Source organism: Labrus bergylta, chromosome 8 (assembly GCF_963930695.1).
Source record: "Labrus bergylta chromosome 8, fLabBer1.1, whole genome shotgun sequence".
NCBI classification, from domain to species: Eukaryota; Metazoa; Chordata; class Actinopteri; order Labriformes; family Labridae; genus Labrus; species Labrus bergylta.
In genome coordinates, this window is record NC_089202.1 from 6315271 (window position 1) to 6337834 (window position 22564).

The 22564-nt window shown below is 39.2% G+C and overlaps 1 protein-coding gene across 1 annotated transcript in view; it reads left to right on the top strand.

The window, feature by feature from the left end:
* The window catches only part of dnah5 (dynein, axonemal, heavy chain 5), an 87713-nt gene that overhangs the window by 47390 nt on the left and 17759 nt on the right, over positions 1 to 22564 (top strand). Inside the window, exons 61-76 of the mRNA XM_065958146.1 lie at positions 3200 to 3467; positions 4030 to 4153; positions 4491 to 4598; positions 5528 to 5642; positions 5993 to 6169; positions 7982 to 8185; positions 9421 to 9600; positions 12211 to 12348; positions 14178 to 14313; positions 14865 to 15046; positions 15498 to 15632; positions 16332 to 16487; positions 18453 to 18635; positions 21042 to 21146; positions 21494 to 21632; positions 22004 to 22118. Of these exons, the coding sequence (XP_065814218.1) occupies positions 3200 to 3467; positions 4030 to 4153; positions 4491 to 4598; positions 5528 to 5642; positions 5993 to 6169; positions 7982 to 8185; positions 9421 to 9600; positions 12211 to 12348; positions 14178 to 14313; positions 14865 to 15046; positions 15498 to 15632; positions 16332 to 16487; positions 18453 to 18635; positions 21042 to 21146; positions 21494 to 21632; positions 22004 to 22118 (2465 nt within the window). The remainder of the gene's footprint in view (positions 1 to 3199; positions 3468 to 4029; positions 4154 to 4490; positions 4599 to 5527; positions 5643 to 5992; positions 6170 to 7981; positions 8186 to 9420; positions 9601 to 12210; positions 12349 to 14177; positions 14314 to 14864; positions 15047 to 15497; positions 15633 to 16331; positions 16488 to 18452; positions 18636 to 21041; positions 21147 to 21493; positions 21633 to 22003; positions 22119 to 22564) is intronic.

Here is a 22564-nt window from a genome sequence, read left to right on the forward strand (position 1 = left end):
ATACACAAGGCTGCTGCACTGACACTTGCCTTGAAATCATGTATGAACATCACAAAAACTTTAATTGCATGTTTGTTGTGCTGCCCGAAACTGACAGCTGGCCTTCACCCTTCAGAGAAATAAACATTTCATAACAGTACAACCAAGGCAGCCACATCACAACTGAAATGCATGTCGTCTCGATCTGGCTCATGAGCAGTGCAGTTTATCCAAATTCAATCAAATTAAAAAGCTAATTGGATTGTGTCTGTCAGTACAGTTGCACAATACAGATACACAATTATTTTCTAATCAGTTAGTTGTTAATGAATTGAAACTGTAACTGACAGAAGAAACAGATTAAGCTAGGCTTAATGGGTTTTCCGTGTTTTAGTGTTCCACAGCGGCATTAACAGCACAGAGCTTCAAGGTTAAATGCCACAGTATTCAATTATCTCTGCTTCATTCCAAGAAACCATGCGTTGCACCAGATCCGGTGTCTATAGTGTAAAAAGGCCAATAATACATTTCTGAAGCACTTTTGAATACATTATTATACTATGCCTCTCTACACTACCCCCCCCCCCCCCCCCCCCACACCACCACCACCACAACCACCCTTTTTGACTTTACTTTTATGTTTTCATACTCGTTTTACCTCATCTTTTTTATTGTAGACCTTTCTGTTACTACTCATCCTTTGTTTGCCTCTCACTGACCTCTCTTTCCACCTTGCTCCTCCAGTTCTACTCCCTACTCCTCCTACTCTTCATTGCTGTCCTCTTTATCTCCTTCCCTTCCTCTCGCCCTTTAGCCCCCTTTGTTTCTCACTGGCTATTTGTGGGCCACTAAGCCTCACTCCTTTCATCCATGCTTTTTCACATCAGCCTTTGCCCTTTTTGCTTGCTCTTCTAATCCGTTCTCCTTGCGTGCGTTCATTTTCTTCATTTTCTTTACCTCCTCCTTCCTCCTTTATGTAGCGATTTATTTCAAAAGAAGGCAAACTCTACAGCATGACATAACATCAAAGATGCCATCCAAATACAAGAAAATGGGACCCGTGAGTAAGTTACTGTGACTGTAAAAAAGGGAAAGAGAACTCTGCCTGATATGAGCCGATTTGACAGATAAACTGTTGATTATTAAGATACCTTCATGTAAAAGGAGATATACCCGCACACGTGATCAATGCCACTAATGTTTGACCTGATGCATTCTTCAAGGTTTTTAAGACAGCTTGACATTAGGCACATTTTAAATACTAAACGACATGGCTGTAACGGTTCACAGAGGGCATGGTTTGGATTTCCCACTGTTTAAGGGTCACAGATCAGAACCATTTTGGAAAAGAGAATTAAAAAGTCCTGGATCCATATCTCTAGATTTCTCTGATGGATCTTGAAACTGACAGTAGTGTAAGTTACATTTTGTTCCATCTGGAGTCTTTTAGCACTAGAAGTGTATTATACATTAACAAAGGAAGATGAAATCAAAATGATGCAGAATTAAGGAATTCTTAATAGATCTGCTACTTTGTCACAAACCATTCCTATAAAACTGATTCTACTGCCTGACAACACCTGCCAATACACATCATCCCCCCCTAACCTCTCCTGGTCAAGAATCCCCTAAACTTTAGTGATTGGCAGCAAAGAGATCACTATGATGTAGGGCCAATACTGTAATGTAGAAACATTTGTAAATGTATTTTTTGTTTCCCACTTCATGTTCCTTTGGTACATTGACTTGAATTTATATATTAGTCTTCTGACTACTGAAAACGCTTTGACACTACACGTCACTACAGTACTCATCAGAGTCACACAAATCCTCATGGCGCTGGCTGAGCCACCTGGAGCTGCTGGGGTTCAGTGTCTTGCCCAAGGATAATTTAATATGTGAATTAAGGAGTTGGATCAAACCACCAACCTTGTAATTGAATGACAGCCGACTCTACTACTGAGCCTCTGCTGCCTACCTACCAATTACATTGAGCTGAGGAAATACTAATTACTTTTTTTTTTCTTTTTCCCGTTGTAATTATGTTTTGTTCTTTTTCCAATTTCGTACTGCCCAAGATCATATAATTGCAGAGTGGCAACATCTGTTTGCCTTACTGATTCCACTTCATCAAGTTTTACATGAACAGACACTAAAACTTGAGATTGGTTCTTAATTTGTTTTTTGAGCAACTGCCAACAGTACACATATTGAACTTTCTTATACATCCTTCCAGTTATAGAAAAAATTTAGAATGCAGCCAAATGAGAAACATTGAATTTATGACTCAGTGTGATGTTTGCAATAGTATAAAATGTGTTTGTGTTACTACAGTGCCTTCATAAAGAAAAATCTTTATCAACATGTTAGCACTACAGGAAGCCAATTTTAACAGTCTGTGTTTGCAATTGCTTTTTAAGTGATTTGATTTCCTCTTACTTTCCCTTCTTCTGTCACTAATTTCCATCCAATTTGCTTTCAATTTTTCGTGTTGTTTACTTCTTATTATCATCTTATATCTTTTTGTTTCCTTTATCTCCATCTGCTTGCTCTCTTTGCTAATCCTCATTTTGTTTTCTGTCGCTCTCTCTCTGCCTCATTATGATAACAACCCTCTTCTCCCTCTCCCCCCTCCATAAAAACAATTTAAGAAGCAGCTGCTTTACCTAGGTTGTAAATAGAAGTGGGGACCAGGGAAGAGTTTGAATCAAGTTGCATTTATTTATTGAATCAGGACAGTGCACATTAATCAACATATCAGAGCATCTATGTAAATATGCAAAATTAGCACAAAAGCTCATTTTCATCCAAAAGTCCCTTTAAATTACACTGTGGTTCCTCAAACTATTAAAAAAAAAAGGGGGGGGGGGGCTTGCCAGATTTTGGTCCAGGATATATTGTGTTTGTTGGCCTGGCAAAATAGGGGCTCGGGTTAATTTAGCCTGTTTTTAATTTCGGCACAGTGTGGAATTTTTTGTCAGCCTAAGCTTTTGTCCAACATGAAACATGTTTGTTCTGGTCTTGGTTTGGCTTTGGTGTCCATATGGCCTTAGTGAAGAGCTGTTCTGGTCAATGTTTTGGTGAGGATTGGAGGAGTAGCATTTCTATCCTGTTTTGGTTTAATTTCCTTCATTTTGCCAACTGAACATCAATACGAAGATGGATAGACAATCACATTTGACATTAATGGGTGTTTGGTATTTTGTGTTCCTATCCACAGGTGTCTAACTTATTTGCCCGTGATGAGATCGACGAGATCCTCAGTGATCTGATCCCTGTTATGAAGCGAGAGTTTCCCAGGCGGCCACCGACCAACGAAAACCTTTACGAGTATTTCATGTCACGAGTCCGACATAATCTCCACGTTGTTCTGTGCTTCTCACCTGTTGGAGAAAAGTTTCGCAATAGGGCGTTGAAGTTTCCGGCATTGATATCTGGCTGCACCATGGACTGGTTCAGTCGATGGCCAAAAGATGCTCTTGTTGCAGGTAAATTACATCAAATGTGTTGTAATTATTTAATGAAATGATCTAATTCTCAAACTTCAGTCTTTACTCAATCTTGCTTTTATTCATGTAACATTAATCAGGCTAAAGTGGGATGTTACAACACTAATTTATCTCTGTCAGGCTGCCCTGTCCTGTGTGATTCCTATTAACTGAAATAAAAACTTTTTTAATTGCGACAGTAAGAAAAGGAATTTAAAGCAGCGACATGATGAATGCAACAGATGTGGCTTAAAAAGTATTGTTTGTAAATGTTTGAATACACTCATCAAGATGAAGAGATTTGTCATTTGCACACAGAAATATTAAGTCATAACTTTAAAGCTCATTTTAAATGTGCCAGCTAATGAAACATAAATCTGTGTGCAGAATGACACGGATGATGTAGTAAAACATCTATCCTGTCATCCATAATGTCCCATGCAATCACACATCTGCCTCTGAAAATGTTTGCATGTGTTGATATATTCATTTATGTTTTATTTATTTTCTCAACATATACTTCTCTGTTGTTTTCCTTCTCCTCCATCCCTCTTTCCTGCAGTGTCAGAGCACTTCCTCTCAGTCTTTGACATTGAGTGCTCGGCTCAGGTTAAAAGTGAGGTGGTCCAGTGCATGGGCTCCTTCCAGGATGGTGTTGCAGAGAAGTGTGTGGACTACTTCCAAAGGTACAGTAATTCACTGAGCACACTGCCTATCTGGGTCTATGAAGGCAAGAATCCACCCTTGAACAAAATCCATATTATCCTAGCTGTTTTAGGCAGTTTTAATACAAATAGAGGTATAAAACAATGGCCTTTTAAAATGTATTCTATTAGATTAGACTATACAGTGTTAGAGAGCTGATACTAGAAAGAATATGTCAGGAAGAGAGTAATGCCAGATGTTTGTTACTATAGTAGGACATTTTTCAGCATTATAATGTTACACTTAATGCTGTTTCAAAGATTATATAGTTTGAAATTAATATACAACCCACTTTGATGTCATTTGATTTGAATCTAGGTACAGACGATCCACCCACGTCACACCCAAGTCCTACCTGTCCTTCATCCAGGGCTACAAGAGCATCTATAAGGATAAGAGGTCTGAGGTCCAGACCCTGGCCAACAGGTAAACAGACTTAGGGATTCAGTGAAGTATTTATATTACTTGTATTTTGACTGTTAATTATAACCAGGCAATTTTAACCTTTTAATAATTAGACATGACCCTCATTCTACCTTTTAGAGTTAATACCTCAACTGCTGCTAACACTGCACAATTTCTACATTTCAGTGTCATTGAGAGAGCATGAATGTGTAAGGCTAAATAAGCAATGATAGATTAAAAGCAGACGTGTGTCTTAGTCTTCCTTTTAACCCTGGGTGGCTAATAAGCAAGGCTTCGATCACTAAGCATGATGAGTGCATTTTCTAAATTGAAGCAGCTGCTTTCAAAGGTAGATTTTTAAATAACTGTGACACAGATGGGAGTCAGTGTAAGTCAATACTTATCGACTCCTTAATGGCACAAACAGTGATGGATGTTCAGGACGCATCCTAATGAAGTGAACCTACGTCAAAGGAAAGCCAGTCCAGACCGTCGGTTATGAGTCATTTTAGAGAGAACAAGATCAACTACATCATTAAAAGACACAACATATCTCCAACAATAAATAATGATGTGCTCTGTTTTGTCACGTTTTCGGTTCCATGTCTGCTTATCAGCTAGATTCCCCAGAGCCTCCCAAGATTTATTGGCATCCCTTTAAGGGATATCATGACATTTTAAAGTCTGATCAGACACATGCTGCAAGCCCACTGAGGATAAAAAAAAAAGAAGCTGTTTTCCTGTCAAATAATGGTCAGACATTTTCCCAGCATGAAATTTGCCATAATGTTATTGAGTTAATCTTAAAGGTTTGTAAGTATTTACAACAAACAGGACCACAGGGGTAGATGTGCGGACCCCTCCTAGGCTATCGAGCTCTAGCAAGCTACAAGATGTATTACTGGAACTGCATGCGAAGTGACTGAATAAGTAATATTTCTCCTGTTTAGGATGAACACTGGTCTTCAGAAGCTAAAAGAAGCGTCAGAGTCTGTAGCAGCACTCAGCAAGGAGTTGGTGGTGAAAGAGAAGGAGCTACAGGTTGCCAATGATAAGGCTGATATGGTAGGTGTCAGACTGAACAGGGTTTTATTCTGTGTGTGTGAGTTTTCTGGAAATGACTTATTCTGGTCATTAACATGCAGCTTAATTTGATGTGAAACAGCTGTGAATTAAAGGTGTGCCTCAGGAGGGATACATGATTAAGTTGTTGACTGCAGTAGTATTCATTTACTCAGTAAGAATAATCAGTTCAGATAGATAGATAGATAGGAATTCTACTAATTTTACTTTTTTTACAGTAGCACTGACACGTGTGACAAGCACGACAGACATGGCATTGTACATATTAAAAAAGTCAAAAAAGAGAAATTGTGTGGTTTCATGTCCATCTTCATATACTTCTGTAAACCCAGGTCCTGAAGGAGGTCACAGTTAAAGCCCAGGCAGCAGAGCGAGTGAAGGTGGAGGTGCAGAAAGTGAAGGACAAGGCCCAGGCCATCGTAGACAGCATCTCAGCTGACAAGGCCATCGCTGAGGAGAAACTCGAGGCTGCACGACCAGCTCTTGAGGAAGCAGAGGCCGCACTGCAGGTATGGGACTTGGAGAAAAGTCAGAAACAGATATTCACTTTTCTTTTTGTGGCAAACCAAATTTGACTTAGCAGTTGATGGGTGGCTATTATGCAGGTTATTTCTCATCATCATCTCATCATCTTGACTGCCATATTCAGTATAACAGATTGATCTTGATCTGGACTTAGTTGGTCAGAAATGATGATATTTTCAATAGTCTGAGATTAAAGTATATGCACTGAAATATTAAAATATCATTATCTGTCTGCAGTATATAAAACACTGCAGTCTCCCATCCAAATACTGCACAACTAGACATCTCATGTCCTCTCAGACAGCACTTCTCTATGGCCCCACAAAATAATCATATGGAAACAGAAGTTAATCAATAGCTGCAACAAGAGTCCAATCTTTACAGTTGGTCACGGTCCGTTGATGTGTTTAGGAAGTGACTTGAGACACACTTGGAGTCTTTGCAGTTTAACTGTGTGAGTTCTTCATCTTCATGTCCATTTTTGTCCGTTTTTATCTCTGTCCATCACTTTCATAAAAAACTTTTTTTAACCAGCTGTGATTAAAATTGACGATATATGATGGACAAAACATTTTCCATTCAAACCAAAAAAGTATTTCCATGAAAAAGTTTTTGATGGCATTACATGATGCTTTGAATCGGATAAGACACCATAAAATTGTGTTGATATTAAAGGCTTAAGTCTCAGTTGACTTAATATAATTAAATTACAATATGAGGTAGTGCTGCTCCCCATCACATTCACTACTACCCCTGTATAATGTTTTGTCAAGCACATGTTTCCCCTTAAAGATAGCGTGGAGGTCAAAAAATTGTCAGTCAACTTTTGTTGGAGCAAATATTTTTCCTCCATTGCTTCAGGCTACCACTTAGAGCACTCTGTGACGTGCTGTGTGAGTGTTTGCCTCCAGCCTTTTCCCACCCTGGTGTGTGAATGTGTGTAAGCGGGGGTCTGGAGCGGGGTTGTAATTAAAGTTGTCCTCCTCCTGGGTACTTGGTTGCATACAGATCTCCTTCAGCAGGTCCCTGATTAGAATTTTCATTTCGCTGCTACAGATTGAAACCATATATTTCCAAATATGAAGCCCTTGAGTAATCCTCCAGGATGGATGATCAAGTATTTTGATTATCAGATAGGACTTAAGGGAAAAGACAGTTAGAATTAACACTTATAACCATCAACGATCTTTTCAATAGGGGCCTTATTGCAAAGGTTTTTTAGCAAGAAGATCCACTGTAGTGCATATTTGTTTTGTTTAAAAGTATCTATTCACAAAAAGAAGTAAAGGGATGATGAGTATGTGAAAGAATAAGATATTGTAGACTGCTGGCTGAGAAATTCACACTACTCCTGGGCTGATAAAACACAGCGGAAATGTAGCTCGGAGAAGAGAGCAGAAGGGAGGAAAGTGCAAAGAGGAAATAAGATGAGATGAGCAGAAAGGAGGCCTTTTGAAGCAGCCAGACAACTCTCACTGGGACATTTTCTTTACCCTGTTGCTGTCTCTCTTTTTAATCAGTCCCTTGAAGTTATTCTCTTTCCCTCTCTTCAGAAATCCTCTCATTGTGTTAGAGTTTATTTTTACACTCCTCCATGTTTTTTTTATATCCACCTGTCCCTCCCTGTCAGGGCCTCTGGTTGTGTATCCCCTGCATACTGCCACTGCTTTTCAAACTGTGGAAACATTTTGGTATTCTGAAGAGGCACATAAAACATGACTTTCACTACTAACAAGCTGCCTGAACACTGAGAGACAGTCAAAGTTATTCCTCCTGTATTTCTTTTTTCCCCTTAGACAATCAAGCCATCAGACATTGCTACAGTTCGAACACTTGGTCGCCCCCCTCACCTCATCATGAGGATCATGGACTGTGTGCTGCTGCTCTTCCAGAGGCGGGTCAACACAGTGAAGATCGACCCAGAGAAGAACTGTCACGCACCGTCCTGGCAGGAATCTCTCAAACTAATGACTGCTGGAAACTTCCTGGGAAGCCTTCAGGTACAGTCCCTGCAATGGAGTGTATGCAGTTGAGATTAAAGCAAAGTACGGTATAGATGCTGCTGTGAGCTGCTGTCACATGACCCTAAAATCAACTGCTTAGGGTGATATCCATTGTTCATGCATTACTGCTCGACTTAATCCAGCTCCAAATGTGATTCCCTGCTCTGCCATAGAAATAGTAAGGTACAGTCTGTCTCACAGTCTCTTTTGTTGCACAATGAAAATTATAGAATTATGAACAGTATTCAACTAAAAATGCATTCTTACAAAAACATGACCCTTTAATAATTTTCTTAGTACTTTTTTTGTACACATAATCTTCATTAAAAAATGAGATGCTGGCAGCTTGTTTGCAGCTATTACATATCAGGTTAAAAAAAAAAATCATATCAATGATATTAGGTATTTTACTTTAATGGCAGTAATACTAATAAGAAGTACAAATGGACTGCAGACTACTTGTCTTAATGAACCAATGTGATACACTTATACAGTAAATGCTGATGGACAATTGAGACCACTTATATATTTGCCTTGCTTTTTAAAAGTAGAATTAGCAGTAGTTGAATGCAAAAGTTGCCAGATCAAATCATGATAACACCTCAACACCTCAGTGTGGGATTGTAGTTAACTTCTAAAATGAAATGCACAACAGTCAACAATTTTAACACTGAGAGAAAGAAATGTTGTCTGACAAGAGAGATGCTGTTCCAGCATCTCTCTTGTCAGACAACATCACTACCAGGTCTTTTATCTTACCTTGTGGACCTCTATAGTCTAAAAGTCAAAACTACCTACAAGCCTCAACAAGTCGCTTTCTTTTTGCACATACTTGCACCTGTTGCTCTCTTATTTGAAGTATTCTTAAATGTTTCTTTTTTTATTTTTGCATCCACACTTGCTTTGCCTTCTGTTTTTCTCTTTTTCTTTCTTCAGATATTGTCTCTGCCTCCTTTTTTACCTTTCATTCTCCTTTTCAGTTTCAATACTTACTCCACTTTCTATCTTTGTTTTCCTCTATGTTTCCATCTTTGTGTGTTTTACTCCTTTGTTTTCTCTTATTTCATTAAGTTTTACATTTTAGTTTAGAAATAACAGAAGCACTTTGCCTTTTTATGTATTATTTAACATGCGCTCTAAAAAAACAATTTTCTTTTCAGCAAAGTGACTGAAATTATTTTTCTCCAATCCCCCATCTCTTTCACTTTCTACCACCTCTCTCTCCTCTGCAGCAATTTCCTAAGGACAGCATTAATGAGGAAATGGTGGAGCTGCTGCTGCCTTATTTTGACATGCCCGACTACAACATTGAAACAGCTAAGAGGGTTTGTGGCAACGTGGCCGGCCTTGCATCCTGGACTAAAGCTATGGCCTCTTTCTTCTCCATCAACAAGGAAGTTTTACCCTTGAAGGTAATATAGGCTGGAGTGCATCTAGCACTTTGCTACAGCCGAAAGACGGAACTGTATAGTGTTTGTGGACATTATGTGACAAATACGAGAATGAGAAGAAGGTCAAGGGAAGTGTCTCTTTCATTGAATTGACTGGCTCAAGCAGACACATATCAGCCTTTTTCAAATTTCCATTTCATTCACAAGGACTGTGCCTGCCATTATCACCCGACAAACACATATAACAAGAATGTACACACACACACACACACACACACACACACACACACACACACACACACACACACACACACACACACACACACACACACACACACACAGAGAGTTGTACTCGCTAGACGGAGTCCCAGGCCCAACACTTTCTCCTCTGATGAATAAGGAACACTCACGTTGGAGAAAAGTGTTTGTTTTTATGCAGAAAAGCCAGAGGCTACTGAAACACCGCTGGCTGTCTCTGATATGAAAAGTATTTGTTCATGATCCAAAAATGTCAAACAGACAACGAGAGCCATGCTTTTGCTCATTCATCATCAGCATACTAAAACAGGATTTCACAAAGGGGTTCATCCAAAGTCAAGTTCCAAGGGCCAGAGTGGATAAAGGCCATTTTGAAAGACAATGTTCATTCATATTTTTATTTAAATCACCCCCGACTGACTAAAATAGGAGATTGGTTAGTAAATATTCAAAGACTTGTTTTAAAATCATAACTCTCCCATGTTTATTTATTACTTTTGCCTTTTCTAGTGATTTTCTTTGTGCTTATTACTGAGCTCGTTATATCTTTATTTTAAAATCCTAGCTGCAGTAATGGATTGCATCTTTGCTTGTCAGTCTGTCTATCTGTATCTAGGTTTTTTTCTTTTCATTGATCATTTATTCCTGTCCTGATTGGTGCAGAGCTGAAGACTGTGAACACATTCCTTAATTGATAGAGCCCCCAACCACACAAAAACACAAACTCATAACTGCTTCCTAAAACCAGAGATTGTATGCAAATGTTACAAATCCTTTAGTTTCTCTGTTCTTTCTTCCTGCTAGGGCAATTTGAGAAGTGTTGATGCATGACGATCATTTCAAAAGTTTTCCTTGCAGAATCTTTTTTTGGGAATGTGTTCAAATGTTGCCCTTTGTCACTGATTTCCCTCGCCCTCTTTGTTGCCATGTGACATTTTGTACTTTTTTTTCATTCCCCTACTTCACATTTTTCTCTATTGGTCCACACCTTTTTCCCTCTGCTATCCTTCTGTTTCTTTTCTCTTCTTTTTCAAAATACCCATCTACTTTCTGAGTTGCCTATCACCTCTCTTCCTGCCACTCTCCATCTTCCTCCTCCCTTTTTATTCACACATTTTCTCGCTGTCTCTCCCTTTCAAACTCGTTCTGTTTGTCTACTATATTGTACAACCTCTACAAGAACTCCATGCCTCTCTTCTTTGATCCTGACCTTTTTGCTTCAGCTAGAAGCACAGCCCGGCAAATTGATTTTCTGGTTTCCAGCTCAGTGGTGGCTTCCCCAGTAGCCTGCCAAATAAAAAACCAGCCAGCCACAGATACAGTTAAGCAGTGAGACAGGCAGGCATACAGACAGGCAGGATTGTTCCTCTCGGATATCAATAAATATTAAATGCAGACTCCAGACCTTCTCCTCTCTAGGCCACCCAAACAAAAGCACACTTTGACTTACTCACACCTTTCCTCCAAATCTCTGTCCCTAAACCTTTTGTAGTGCTTTCTCCTCAGCCCCAGCTCAACTCAGAAAAAAAATCCTCCCTGCTTTTCTCTGTTGTCCTCCGGCACCCTTTCTCCTCTCTTGTCCTTTTCATGAACCCTCATCCCTGTTTTCTTTTCAGTTAAACTCCTCCTGTAAACCTTTATTCTTCAGCTCCAGTTTCACCCTTGCTGTATTCAGTCCATGTTGGTGCATCTGTGACATGTTTTTACATGTCTTAAAACATAACCTAGTTAAAAACAAGTTATTATTAACTTGTTCTCACCCTTCTGAAAATGTAGTAATTCAATGAAACCTGGCACAACAAGGCCAAACACTTGTCCCTGACAAGGTATTTTTCTTCATTATGAGTTTAATGCAAATCATTTTTTCCCCTCCTAATAAGAACACATATCCATTCAAATAGCAGATGCAAGCAGTGCTGCATTGGTGTTGGAAAATGTTGTCCCTCTGGTGCTCTTCAGTGTGGGGATCCAACTTAGAAGCTCTGATCTGAGGCACTCAAAGGGGTTTAAATAGAAAGCCTTTAATTTGAAGGCCAGTATGGCTGAACCATTTTGATACGTTTTATGAATCTGTAGCCCTGATGAATTAAAGGCTTTTTTATTTATACCCATCTGAGTGCCTCAGACCTCTTCTTTATGATCATATTCACTGTTTCAATATAAGACTCACTTTTGCCTCCTATCTCCTTTTTCTCTCAAAACCTCCTCCCTTCATGCATCTGGACTATCTTCTCTTTGGCCTTTTCTCTGTCCCTCAGTCTTTCTAAACCCTCTTGCTAAGAAGAACTTACCATGACCCCTGTGGACTTGTTATGTCCAATAAAGGCATTACAGATCTCTCTGTCTCTCTCTTCCTCCCTTTCTATTTTTCAGGCGAACTTGGCAGTGCAACAGAATCGTCTGGCCATAGCTAACGTGGACCTTCAAAAGGCTCAGGCAGAGCTGGATGCCAAGCAGGCAGAGCTGGATGTGGTTCAAGGGGAGTATGAGAAGGCCATGATGGAAAAACAGGTCAATAATTTATTTGACTTTTTACCAACAACAAACTCATAATTTCAATCCAGCATTCAAAAGTGGCATTGTGTGCTGAAAGACAGTAAATATTATGCAAAGCAGTTTTGAGATGAACTCTTCACATTTTGCTGCTTATACATAAAAAATTTCAAATCTGAATTTGGCACCTTCATCCTTCCTACTTTCTGTCACCTGACATTTTTTTTTGCTGCCTGCTGTACTTCTTAAAAATGATTAAGATTCAACTTATATCTTAACATTATTATTACCTCAAGAAAGTATGTTTTTCCCAGTGTCTTCATAAAATGAGCTTGCCTATTGTCAAAGTAGATGATACTTTTTAAAACAGGAAACACAAGGGATGTACTGTCCCTTTAATGCAGTATGAAGAGCAGTCATAATCTGCAACAGGTGATGACTCATACAATGAGTTATGCCCCTTTTCAATTTAAAATAACTAATAACAGGGACACACTGTTAATTGTTTTTGCACCTTTGCTAGTCAGTCTGCTCTCTGTGTTATTTCAAAGCACTGTCTGTTCTGTCATATATAACTGCTTATAAATGGAACAACCTGTGCACCAACACTCACTGATTATGAAATCTGGTCTGTCCTGGTTGACTCTTTTTGTAATTTTGTGATTAGAACGCAGATTTTTTTTTAATCTCCAGGGGCCAAGAGCAAGACCGAGAGGGTTTTGCTGCTTGAGTGTTAGAGGCTTGCAGAATAGCGGTTTACTTTGATGTGCTTCTTAATTAAGAGAATGCCTACAGCAGACAGTCTTTATTGATGAAACAGACATTATTGCTTCTGGGCAAAATACATCATTGTTGCCTGGGAGCAGCTGAGAAGGTTTTGGTAATACACAAAAGGTGCTGTTGACATTTCACAATATTTTACAATAAAATGTAATTTTGGCAGCAATGATAAACATACTGTAATGAAGAAAGAAACAAAAAAATATTATTGAAGGGTCACAGAGGTCCAGAGACAATTCTTAGCCTAAAAAACATGCATTTTTTTTAACTAATTTAAATAAACATCATTCATACTGTTGAAGAAATGACTAAGACTTGACTTCATACAATAAAACTCAGTTGACTCAGATGGCTTACGTTGATGGAAGTTTATACATCAGATGAATACTCATGAGGAGACATGATTCAACATCACACTTCTGTACTCATGTCTTGCTCAGTCACATCTCCCGAACTTCTTGAAAGGCATCGCATATATCGTAAAAGACATTATCATTATCAGGGTCATGTCACATTGACCCACCTAGACCAAACTGTGACGTCTATAAAACTGGAGCAGACAGTAAGTCTACCATCCTTGCAGATATCAGAAAAGCACAGTTGGCACTCTCCAAGCTGTACTTGGTGTTCTAATAACAACTGAACTCTGTCAGGTCTGACTGACATAACCCTAGTGACATCTGTACATTATAATCTAAATAACTACAGAAATTCCACCACACATACCAAATCTGAGTAAAAATCTCCCTGACTACATGTCTCTGGACTTTTGTTTATTCTTACCTTTCACCTGTAATCCTATGTTGAGTCCTATTGTAGTAAAACTAAGGAGTACCAAGATTTTTAAAGGACATGATTATTTAAATGCTGCTATAAAAATATGCACTCTTTATCTAAGTATACTTTAGATACAGAATAGATATTCAAATACTAACAGAGACCCATGGATGAATGAAAGTTTGTTAGAGAAGTCTAAGGAGAGACAGTTTAAATGACAGACAGGGAAGTTAAGCAGACGATTCACCACGCTGACCTTTTTGTTTTCGCCCGCCCTCCCACCTCAACAGACGCTGCTGGAGGACGCTGAGCGCTGCAGACGCAAGATGCAGACGGCGTCCAGTCTCATCAGCGGGCTCGCTGGTGAAAAGGAGCGATGGACAGAGCAGAGTAAAGAGTTTGCTGCCCAAACCAAACGCCTTGTTGGTGGGTATCAAAAGTGGGCTTTGAAATGTTACTGTTAATCAGAAAACTATGACAACAGAGAAAAATCTCTGCAACAGAATAATAACGTTTAACTCTCTTTTCTTTTTTTTCTTTTGTTTTGCTTTTTCTGAATATCTCTTCAAAGTGAGGGAAAGGAGAGGAACATTTACTTACAACAGATGCATGTCTTAGACTCTATTATGTGAGGTGTTGGTTTATGTACTGGATCTTATGTAAACTGGTTTGAAGGGATGAACTAAGACGAAGTTTAGCAATTTTTGATTGTATTGGTGTGTGGTGCCTTGTGTTGTGGGGGCTGTGTTGGTATTGGTTGTATAGCTAACCTCTTGGAGTGTTATTGTTTGGATGATGCAATACATGCAAATAGTACAACAAGTTTAAAAAAAAAAGTAACATTTTTGTTTTTTAAGCATTTCTTCTTTCTATAACATATGCATAGTCTGCTACAACATGGTCTGTTTCCTCATATTGCTGATATTACTGTATTGGAGAGTATGCGTTGTTACAGCAACCTCGTATCTTTGATCCAGGTGACGTTCTTCTGGCCACAGCGTTCCTCTCTTACTCCGGCCCCTTCAATCAGGAGTTCCGTAATCATCTTCTAAGTGACTGGCAGCGGGAGTTGAAGCAGCGTCAAATCCCGTTTGGAAACAACCTCAACCTGATCGAGCTGCTCATTGATGCACCCACTGTCAGCGAGTGGAACCTACAGGTCAGTTCTACTTTTTTAAACTACTGCCAACTCAATGAATCGTCTTAGTGCAGATTGATGCAGAATGTACGGTATGTTATGGTCCTTTACTGTTTGTTTGTCTTGGCTTCAAAGAACAGGTATGATTTGAATGTTGTTGTTTTTTCAACATTACAAGAAAAGCAGTGTTTATATGATATCACAGATGGAATCAAATATAGTTTAACCACGAAAAACACTACTTGAAAAAAATCTGGAATTAAAGAGATGTCACTTTTTCCCTGTATAACATGGTATATATCTGTAACATCCTTAAAAAAGAAGTCTTGCTTCATCTAATTCAAGATCTGGCCGGTGCAACAGAAATATATATTGTGTTTGAACACTTGAAATAAAAACATTATTAGCTGTTAATAGCTCAAGGAGAAATGTGGCAGGTGCTTGAATCATTACTTTGCATTCTCTCTCACAGGGCCTCCCCAATGATGATCTGTCCATTCAGAACGGCATTATTGTCACCAAGGCTGCCCGCTTCCCACTGCTTATCGACCCCCAGACGCAGGGGAAAATCTGGATCAAGAACAAAGAGGCTAGAAATGAGCTGCAGGTTTGAGTTTGTTGCTTTACTTTAAATTCTTTAGCATGTGTTGGCCTCTAAACTTTAATATACAAGATCAACCACAAGACATACTGGTAAATACAATGTAGTAGTTTTTCCAAAACAGTACCTTATTTCCTGTGCCAACCTCTGTGTTGTATAGTTTAAATATTTAACTGGCCTTTAAAATCTTCACATGGATTGTAATAAATTCCAGATGCTTAGCTTGTGCAGTGTACTATTTGGCCTAAATCCCTTTCATCAACAACATGCTGTATGGCTCCTGCACAATTCTGCAGGGGTAATAAGACCAGCCGGGGTCACTGGCCCTATTAGTGGTAATCTCTGAGTCGAGTAAATGCATTTTTCAATTCTATTATGAGTGTCTTGGGTCGCGTTTTACCAAGCAGTTGGCTAACCATCTTCCATAAGTGACCTCATGGACAACAAAATCTATTTTTATCATCTTTCTAAAAAAGGGCTTATCATTAAAAGTGATGTGTTATTCATGGGAAAAGTGACATTTCCCAGACAGAGGTCGGCTTTTGTAGCTTCGGAGGAATTAAAGAGAAATTAAATGTGTCATCCATTCATTTGACTGAATCTAAGACATTTGCATTGTATGTCAGCTCCTCGGAGTGTACATGTTTATGTCACATGCATTTCATACATATTTTATATTGTAGACGTCCTATCATCTGTTTCCAGATCACCTCACTGAACCACAAGTACTTCAAAAACCACCTGGAAGACAGTTTGTCCCTTGGACGTCCCCTTTTGATCGAGGATGTGGGGGAGGAGCTAGACCCTGCGCTTGACAACATCCTGGAAAAGAATTTCATCAAAACTGGCTCCACTTACAAGGTAACATGGCCGAAATAACCCTCATGAGAGCCCAAGGTCCTGGACTGGTCTTTTTCCTCCCTTGGTTAGATGAGTTTGAAATGGGCATGTGTGTTTTAAAGCATGATGGGTCTCTGCTAGGCCAACTGTCACACCTGTACCAACACAGGTCGATTAGCTCAGACATGAGAAAACAAGCCCAATTACTGACTCTGCACAAAATGGGTCGTGCTGGCCGGGGCTGGACAGGATCTTTAATTTCACCAACACACCAGCGAAGCACTTGTCCTGAATAACGTTTATTGTCTTGGGACAGATTAAAGTGTGCTCGGTGATGCGTGATCACTCAGAGAAAGTGTTTTATTGTGTGCAGAGTGAGGGTTAGCGTGCAGAGGTACTTTTGTATCTCTGGCTCTGTCACACAATAGATTCTTCTTTAGTATTTATTATTAGTATTTCTTGGTTTTACAGCCATGGAGCATCATCATCTCTTGTAAAGGGTTTTTTTAAAAGAGAAAACTGTTGCATCCTTTAAAGCTGCAATGAGATAAATACACTACTTCGGCACAATTTAAAACCCACCTGTAGCCAGCAATTATGTCACAACTCAAACCAAGGCTAGATGTAGAAAGACAGTTTTTCAAAGGATTTTACAAAGGATCTTAGTTACTTCAGGACACTTCATTTCCGTCACATGTAAAGTGAAACCTGTTTTTTTGGTTTTTTTTGAGACTCGGCTGTGCATAATAGACCGCTTTCTCTGTCTCAAAAGTATTGTGTCCTATAATGGAGTGTTGGAGGAGAGTGTTTTAACTTGCAGACAGATTTTTTTGTGATTCATTTGTGGGCTTTTTATGTCTTTAATTTAGAGACAGGATAGTGGATAGAGTAAAACATGAGGAGAGAAAGTGGGGAATGACAAATGTATAATGGAGCCTTACGTACACGGGGGTGCAAACAACCGCTAGGCCACCGCTGCCTGGTGTCTTTATCTTTCTTTGTGGGGGTGTCCAAAGTGCGGCCCGAAATCTAAATATTTGATTTCCTTTTGTTAAAGGGTTTCTTTAGCGAGCCTTTTGATTCTGATCTCCAAAGCCTGACTATTTTTTCAACTATATTTTAAAAAACAAAACCTGTGGCCCGCGAGTGATTCTAACACGACAATTTTGGCCCGCAAGACAAAAAGTTTGGACACCACTGTTTTAAACATTAAAGAAATCTTTTTCTTGCAAACAGGTGAAAGTTCAGTCAAATGTAGTTTGTGTGTTAGGTAAGCAATTGTGAGAAAGAGGCAGAGTGAAAGTCCTGCTTCCTTTTATTTTGCTCTCATTATCGCCTTTCGACTCCGGTTGATGCTGCTTATTCAGCAGCTGACACTGCAGCTGCCTCCCTCTGTCTCACATATGCATCAAGCAAACGCGCATGCATGCATGCATCTGCACACACACATATCATTATTAATAACACACTAACTCACTGTTGTTATTGCAAGCAAGCATGTGCTGCATGCAGACAACACACTCAACCAGAAGTCTCTTGGCTACCTAATGAGAGGCCTGATTAGAGGCGTCTACACCCTGCCTCTCGCTGCCCCTCCTGAAAAGCTTTAATTTTTATGACTATCCTGGTGTTAAATGTAAGCGAAGGTGTCTGTGGCTGACAGCTCCAGGGACAAACCGGCAGATGGGTAATTAGAAGTTATACTGCCATGAGTAATTAAACACTGATCAGAGAAAACCCAAGCACACATTCATGCACACATAAACACACAGGAAATGTTTCTCAGACGCTGTAACTAAAAAAGCCATGACATCATAAAACCTTTATCATTTTTCTTTTGAAAATGGTTTAGGAGAACTTAGCTAAACAAAAGTGTTTGCCATTATGCTTTCTTTTGATACTTTTACTGAAATAAAGAGCACAAAACCAAATTATATTCTGAATTTATTTTCTTATTTCTGTTTCTGATTTTTTTTTTTTTTGCAGGTGAAACTGGGTGACAAGGAGGTGGATGTGATGAAGGGCTTCAGGCTCTATGTGACCACCAAGCTGCCAAACCCAGCGTACACCCCTGAGATAAGTGCTCGTACCTCCATCATTGACTTCACCGTCACCATGAGAGGACTGGAGGACCAGCTGCTGGGCAGAGTCATACTGACAGAAAAACAGGTAGAGTTGCCCTCAAGCAAAATGGTAACCATTAAGCTACATATTAGAATTATTTATTGCATAGTTCCAAGTGGTTTGTGTAATTCCAGTATGTTCATGTAGGAAATATACACAGTACATCCAGCTAGAAGCAAATTTGCTTCAGCCTTTATAGTTTCTTTGTAAGCCCTTAGAGACCATTTAAATACAGGCTCCAAACATCTCCCATACTGTGTAACTCATTTTCTCTCTAACAAGCACAAACTTTGTGTCTTTAAAACTGGGAGATTATTATCACCCTTTTAATAGAACATATGGAAATTAATACTACCATTTAGGCACAGATAATGCAAAAACACAACTAAGGGACCAAAAACTGTGAATATTTATATCAATGTCAAATAAACATACAAAGACACATCAGCTAGCGACAGGGACTTCATTAATGTAAGGTAATGAAACGACTGTAGACAAGCCATCGTCTGTCCCACTAGAATTGCTGATCATGACCAAATTAATTTATGCTTGATATAGAAAAGTGGAGTGTTATCTCTGTACTTGAAATGGTTTAAATCATAATGGGGACTGCATCTTAACAGTTCACGCAGAAGTTATTTACTTTCATTTTTTCACAGATTTAATTCATCTGATTGGAGCACTCAATCAATTGGTTTAGAGTGAATATCTTTTCTATGTTTTCCCTAATGTTTTTAATACAAAAAACAAATAGCTTTTGGTTTACGTATATGGAGCACACACCTGTAAGGACAACAGTCCTTTTATTGATTGATTGTCAGACTGATGGTCAGAACAGTGACACTGCAGGTAACTCACTGTGGTGATCCACATTGTGACCTGAGTGCTGAAGAAATGCATGGTCTTTTCTTTTTTCTTTTACAAAATACTTCCGTAATGATTCTGAGTTCAGACAAATTTCCCAATGTTTCTCGTTATTTTAGTTGGTGTATTTTCCCCCCAGGAAAAATTCTCACAGAGCATTTACACTCAAGTCTATAAAACATTAGTTTACTAGGGTAACCCTGGTTCTTTCTAAGTGAGATATCTCAAAAGTTCAATTTAACCTTTCCATTACCAACACATCTGTCAGGAGACAGACCAATCATCTTAGTACACAAGCTGCCCCCCCCCCCCCCCCCCCTTCACTTGGCATTCTCTAGTGTACTTCTTCCACATGCCATATACAGTGCAAGCAGGGCAGAGCTGTGAGGTACCTATCACATGGTGTAACCAGGGTTACCCTGGTAACCTAACGTTCGCCATGGTTGCACCAAAGCGTCCATTCCCAGGGGTGTGTCCTCGTTTTTAATTAAAAGAACAGAGGGCACTGTGGGTTTTCACGTGATGTGGAGCGATCTACAGACGCTCGGCCGATTATCTCCCACAACAAGGGAAGCACTCCGGGTTTAGCCTTCACTTGCTGTAAAGATAGTTTTATCTGAAGAGCAAATCTGCTGCCCTGTTTAACAAACTGTGCGTTGCACTGAATGACAACAGTAGCACACTTATTAGTCTTTGAGCCAGCCTGTGGAATTTATGGAATGAGTGCCTCCCTGTCAGTTCACATATGTCTCTGCTGTTGTATCATCCGTCCTGTTTAAAACGTGACAGAAATGACAAAAAAAATAAAAAAAAATGGCCAGGTGCCATTCAAGGACCTCCCCTCAAACACTGCACCCCATCATGTCAATAAGGCATCCGTTGACACAGATTTTTTCATTTTCACCACTCCCAGTGGGATGCTTGTGACAGAAAAGCTCAAGTTATTTAGAGACCCAAATACTCGGGAACAGGGTGCTCTTGGCTAGATTTACACTGAGCTAGCTAGCTACACACCTGTAAGCACATCTTGTTAGGCAGAAAGACTGGGAACAGCAAATTAATCCAATGTGGTAGTGCAAAAAGAAGTTCCTAGAGTGTCTGCTTGAGGCTAGTTCCAAAAGACCCCCTGGGCGATAAAACTATAATAATAATTGACGTGATATAAATTCGGTCTGGGCGATAAGATGACAACAATAATTATTGACAATGAAGAATGGTTAATCACAATTAACCATCTGGTTTCTTCAACTTTTGCTCAGGAGAAAACCCCAGCCTTTAAATTCTAAGGAAATAATGATAAGACATTATCGTGATAATTATCTATATCGACTGATATGAAGATTTTTATCGCAATAACATTTTGAGTCATATCTTCCTGCCCTACTTCCCTGCACTCAGGCTAATATGTAAACTTTCAGCATCTCATAGTCCAACAGTGATGTCATGGGCTGATTTGTTTGATGCTCCCAAGGGGAAACCCTTTTTTTTTTTCTTCATTTTAATCATCCTATGCCCCTTGCATCATCCCTCAGCTTTCTAACCTTTGGGTTTGTGTGTATATGTTTGTCTGTGTTTTCGATACATCAGGAACTGGAGAAGGAGAGGACAGATCTCTTGGAAGATGTGACATCCAACAAGAGGAAGATGAAGCAACTAGAGGACAACCTCCTCTACCGACTAACCAGCACTCAGGCAAGAAACTGCCCTCAAAACTGAGATGCAGAAGGAAAAAAAAATGTTTGGAATTAATGATTTGTACATTTTATAAACCTGTGTGAATACTGTAGCAGTGCAGCTTTTGTTTGCTCTTGTTATTTCATTTATGATGTTTTTTAAAATATTTGTGGCACTCAATATGCTCATGTGGAGTACATCAAAATGTTAATCATTAAATTATATCTTGCTAAGAAATAAGCATGAATGAGTTCAGTGAACAGAACATGATATATACATAAACCTTATTCTAAACTCCATTATCTAAGAAATTCTGTTAATGTTTTCATTCATGGTCTGACTCACTGTTGACTTTCTCTTTGTAGGGTTCACTGGTGGATGATGAGAGTCTGATTATTGTCCTTGGCAACACTAAGCGCACAGCTGAAGAGGTCACTCAGAAACTACAGATCGCTGCAGAGACTGAGGTCCAGATCAATGCTGCTAGAGAGGAGTATCGGCCTGGTAGGTCTCAGCAAGCATCTGTTTTTAAAACATTCATTTACTGCGGTTGGTTACAAAGTGCTTCCCATGGTCGGGTTTGGTCACTAAAAAGATTCATTTTCAGTTCAAGCAATGTCAAACAGAAACATGTTTTAAGATACATTCTGTCTCAACAAATTTAAACTTACCAAACACTTTTTCAGCATCTCCCGGTCTTAATAAAGCTAATTCCTGAATTGTATTCTGTACAAGCCAATATTTAATCAAACCAGGACAAGACTTTTAGAAGTAGAGATTATTTTAGAAATAGAGGCCACAGAGACAACAGATGCTTTTTTGCAACTCGGTTACAGACAATTGTGTCAACACTGCATTTCTCTTGTGTGTTTCAGTTGCAAACAGGGGCAGTATCCTCTACTTCCTAATCACAGAAATGAGTATGGTGAATGTCATGTATCAGACCTCTCTAAGGCAGTTCCTGGGACTTTTTGACCTCTCTCTGGCTCGGTGAGTTTGGAGTTTTAGGAGAGCTGGCTTCTCTTCTCTGAAGTGTGTATATTACCCATATCGTTGAAGCTATTTATTTAAAATCAGTCAACATATGCTGCCCTGACTGTGATTTTTTTTCCTGTGGTAAATTAAGTGACTGTACATGACTAGTCCAGCCTTTTCCAGAATTCCAATTTGTCGAAACAGTATTACATTTACTTCACTTTGCTCATTCTGTATAGTGCAAGTGTTGCAAGCCACACAGTCTCAGTGTGTTCTGAAAGCTAGCACTTCTATATCTACACAATCTAGACATTTAAACACAGTATCTTCAGTAGGAAAGATATGCTAGATGTTGTTAGACACATTTTTGTTTTTTGTGTTTTTTATGATTTCTTTAAGTTTACTCTTGAATATATCTCACATTACCTAACTTGCTGAAATGTAATGTATGAGATATTTTT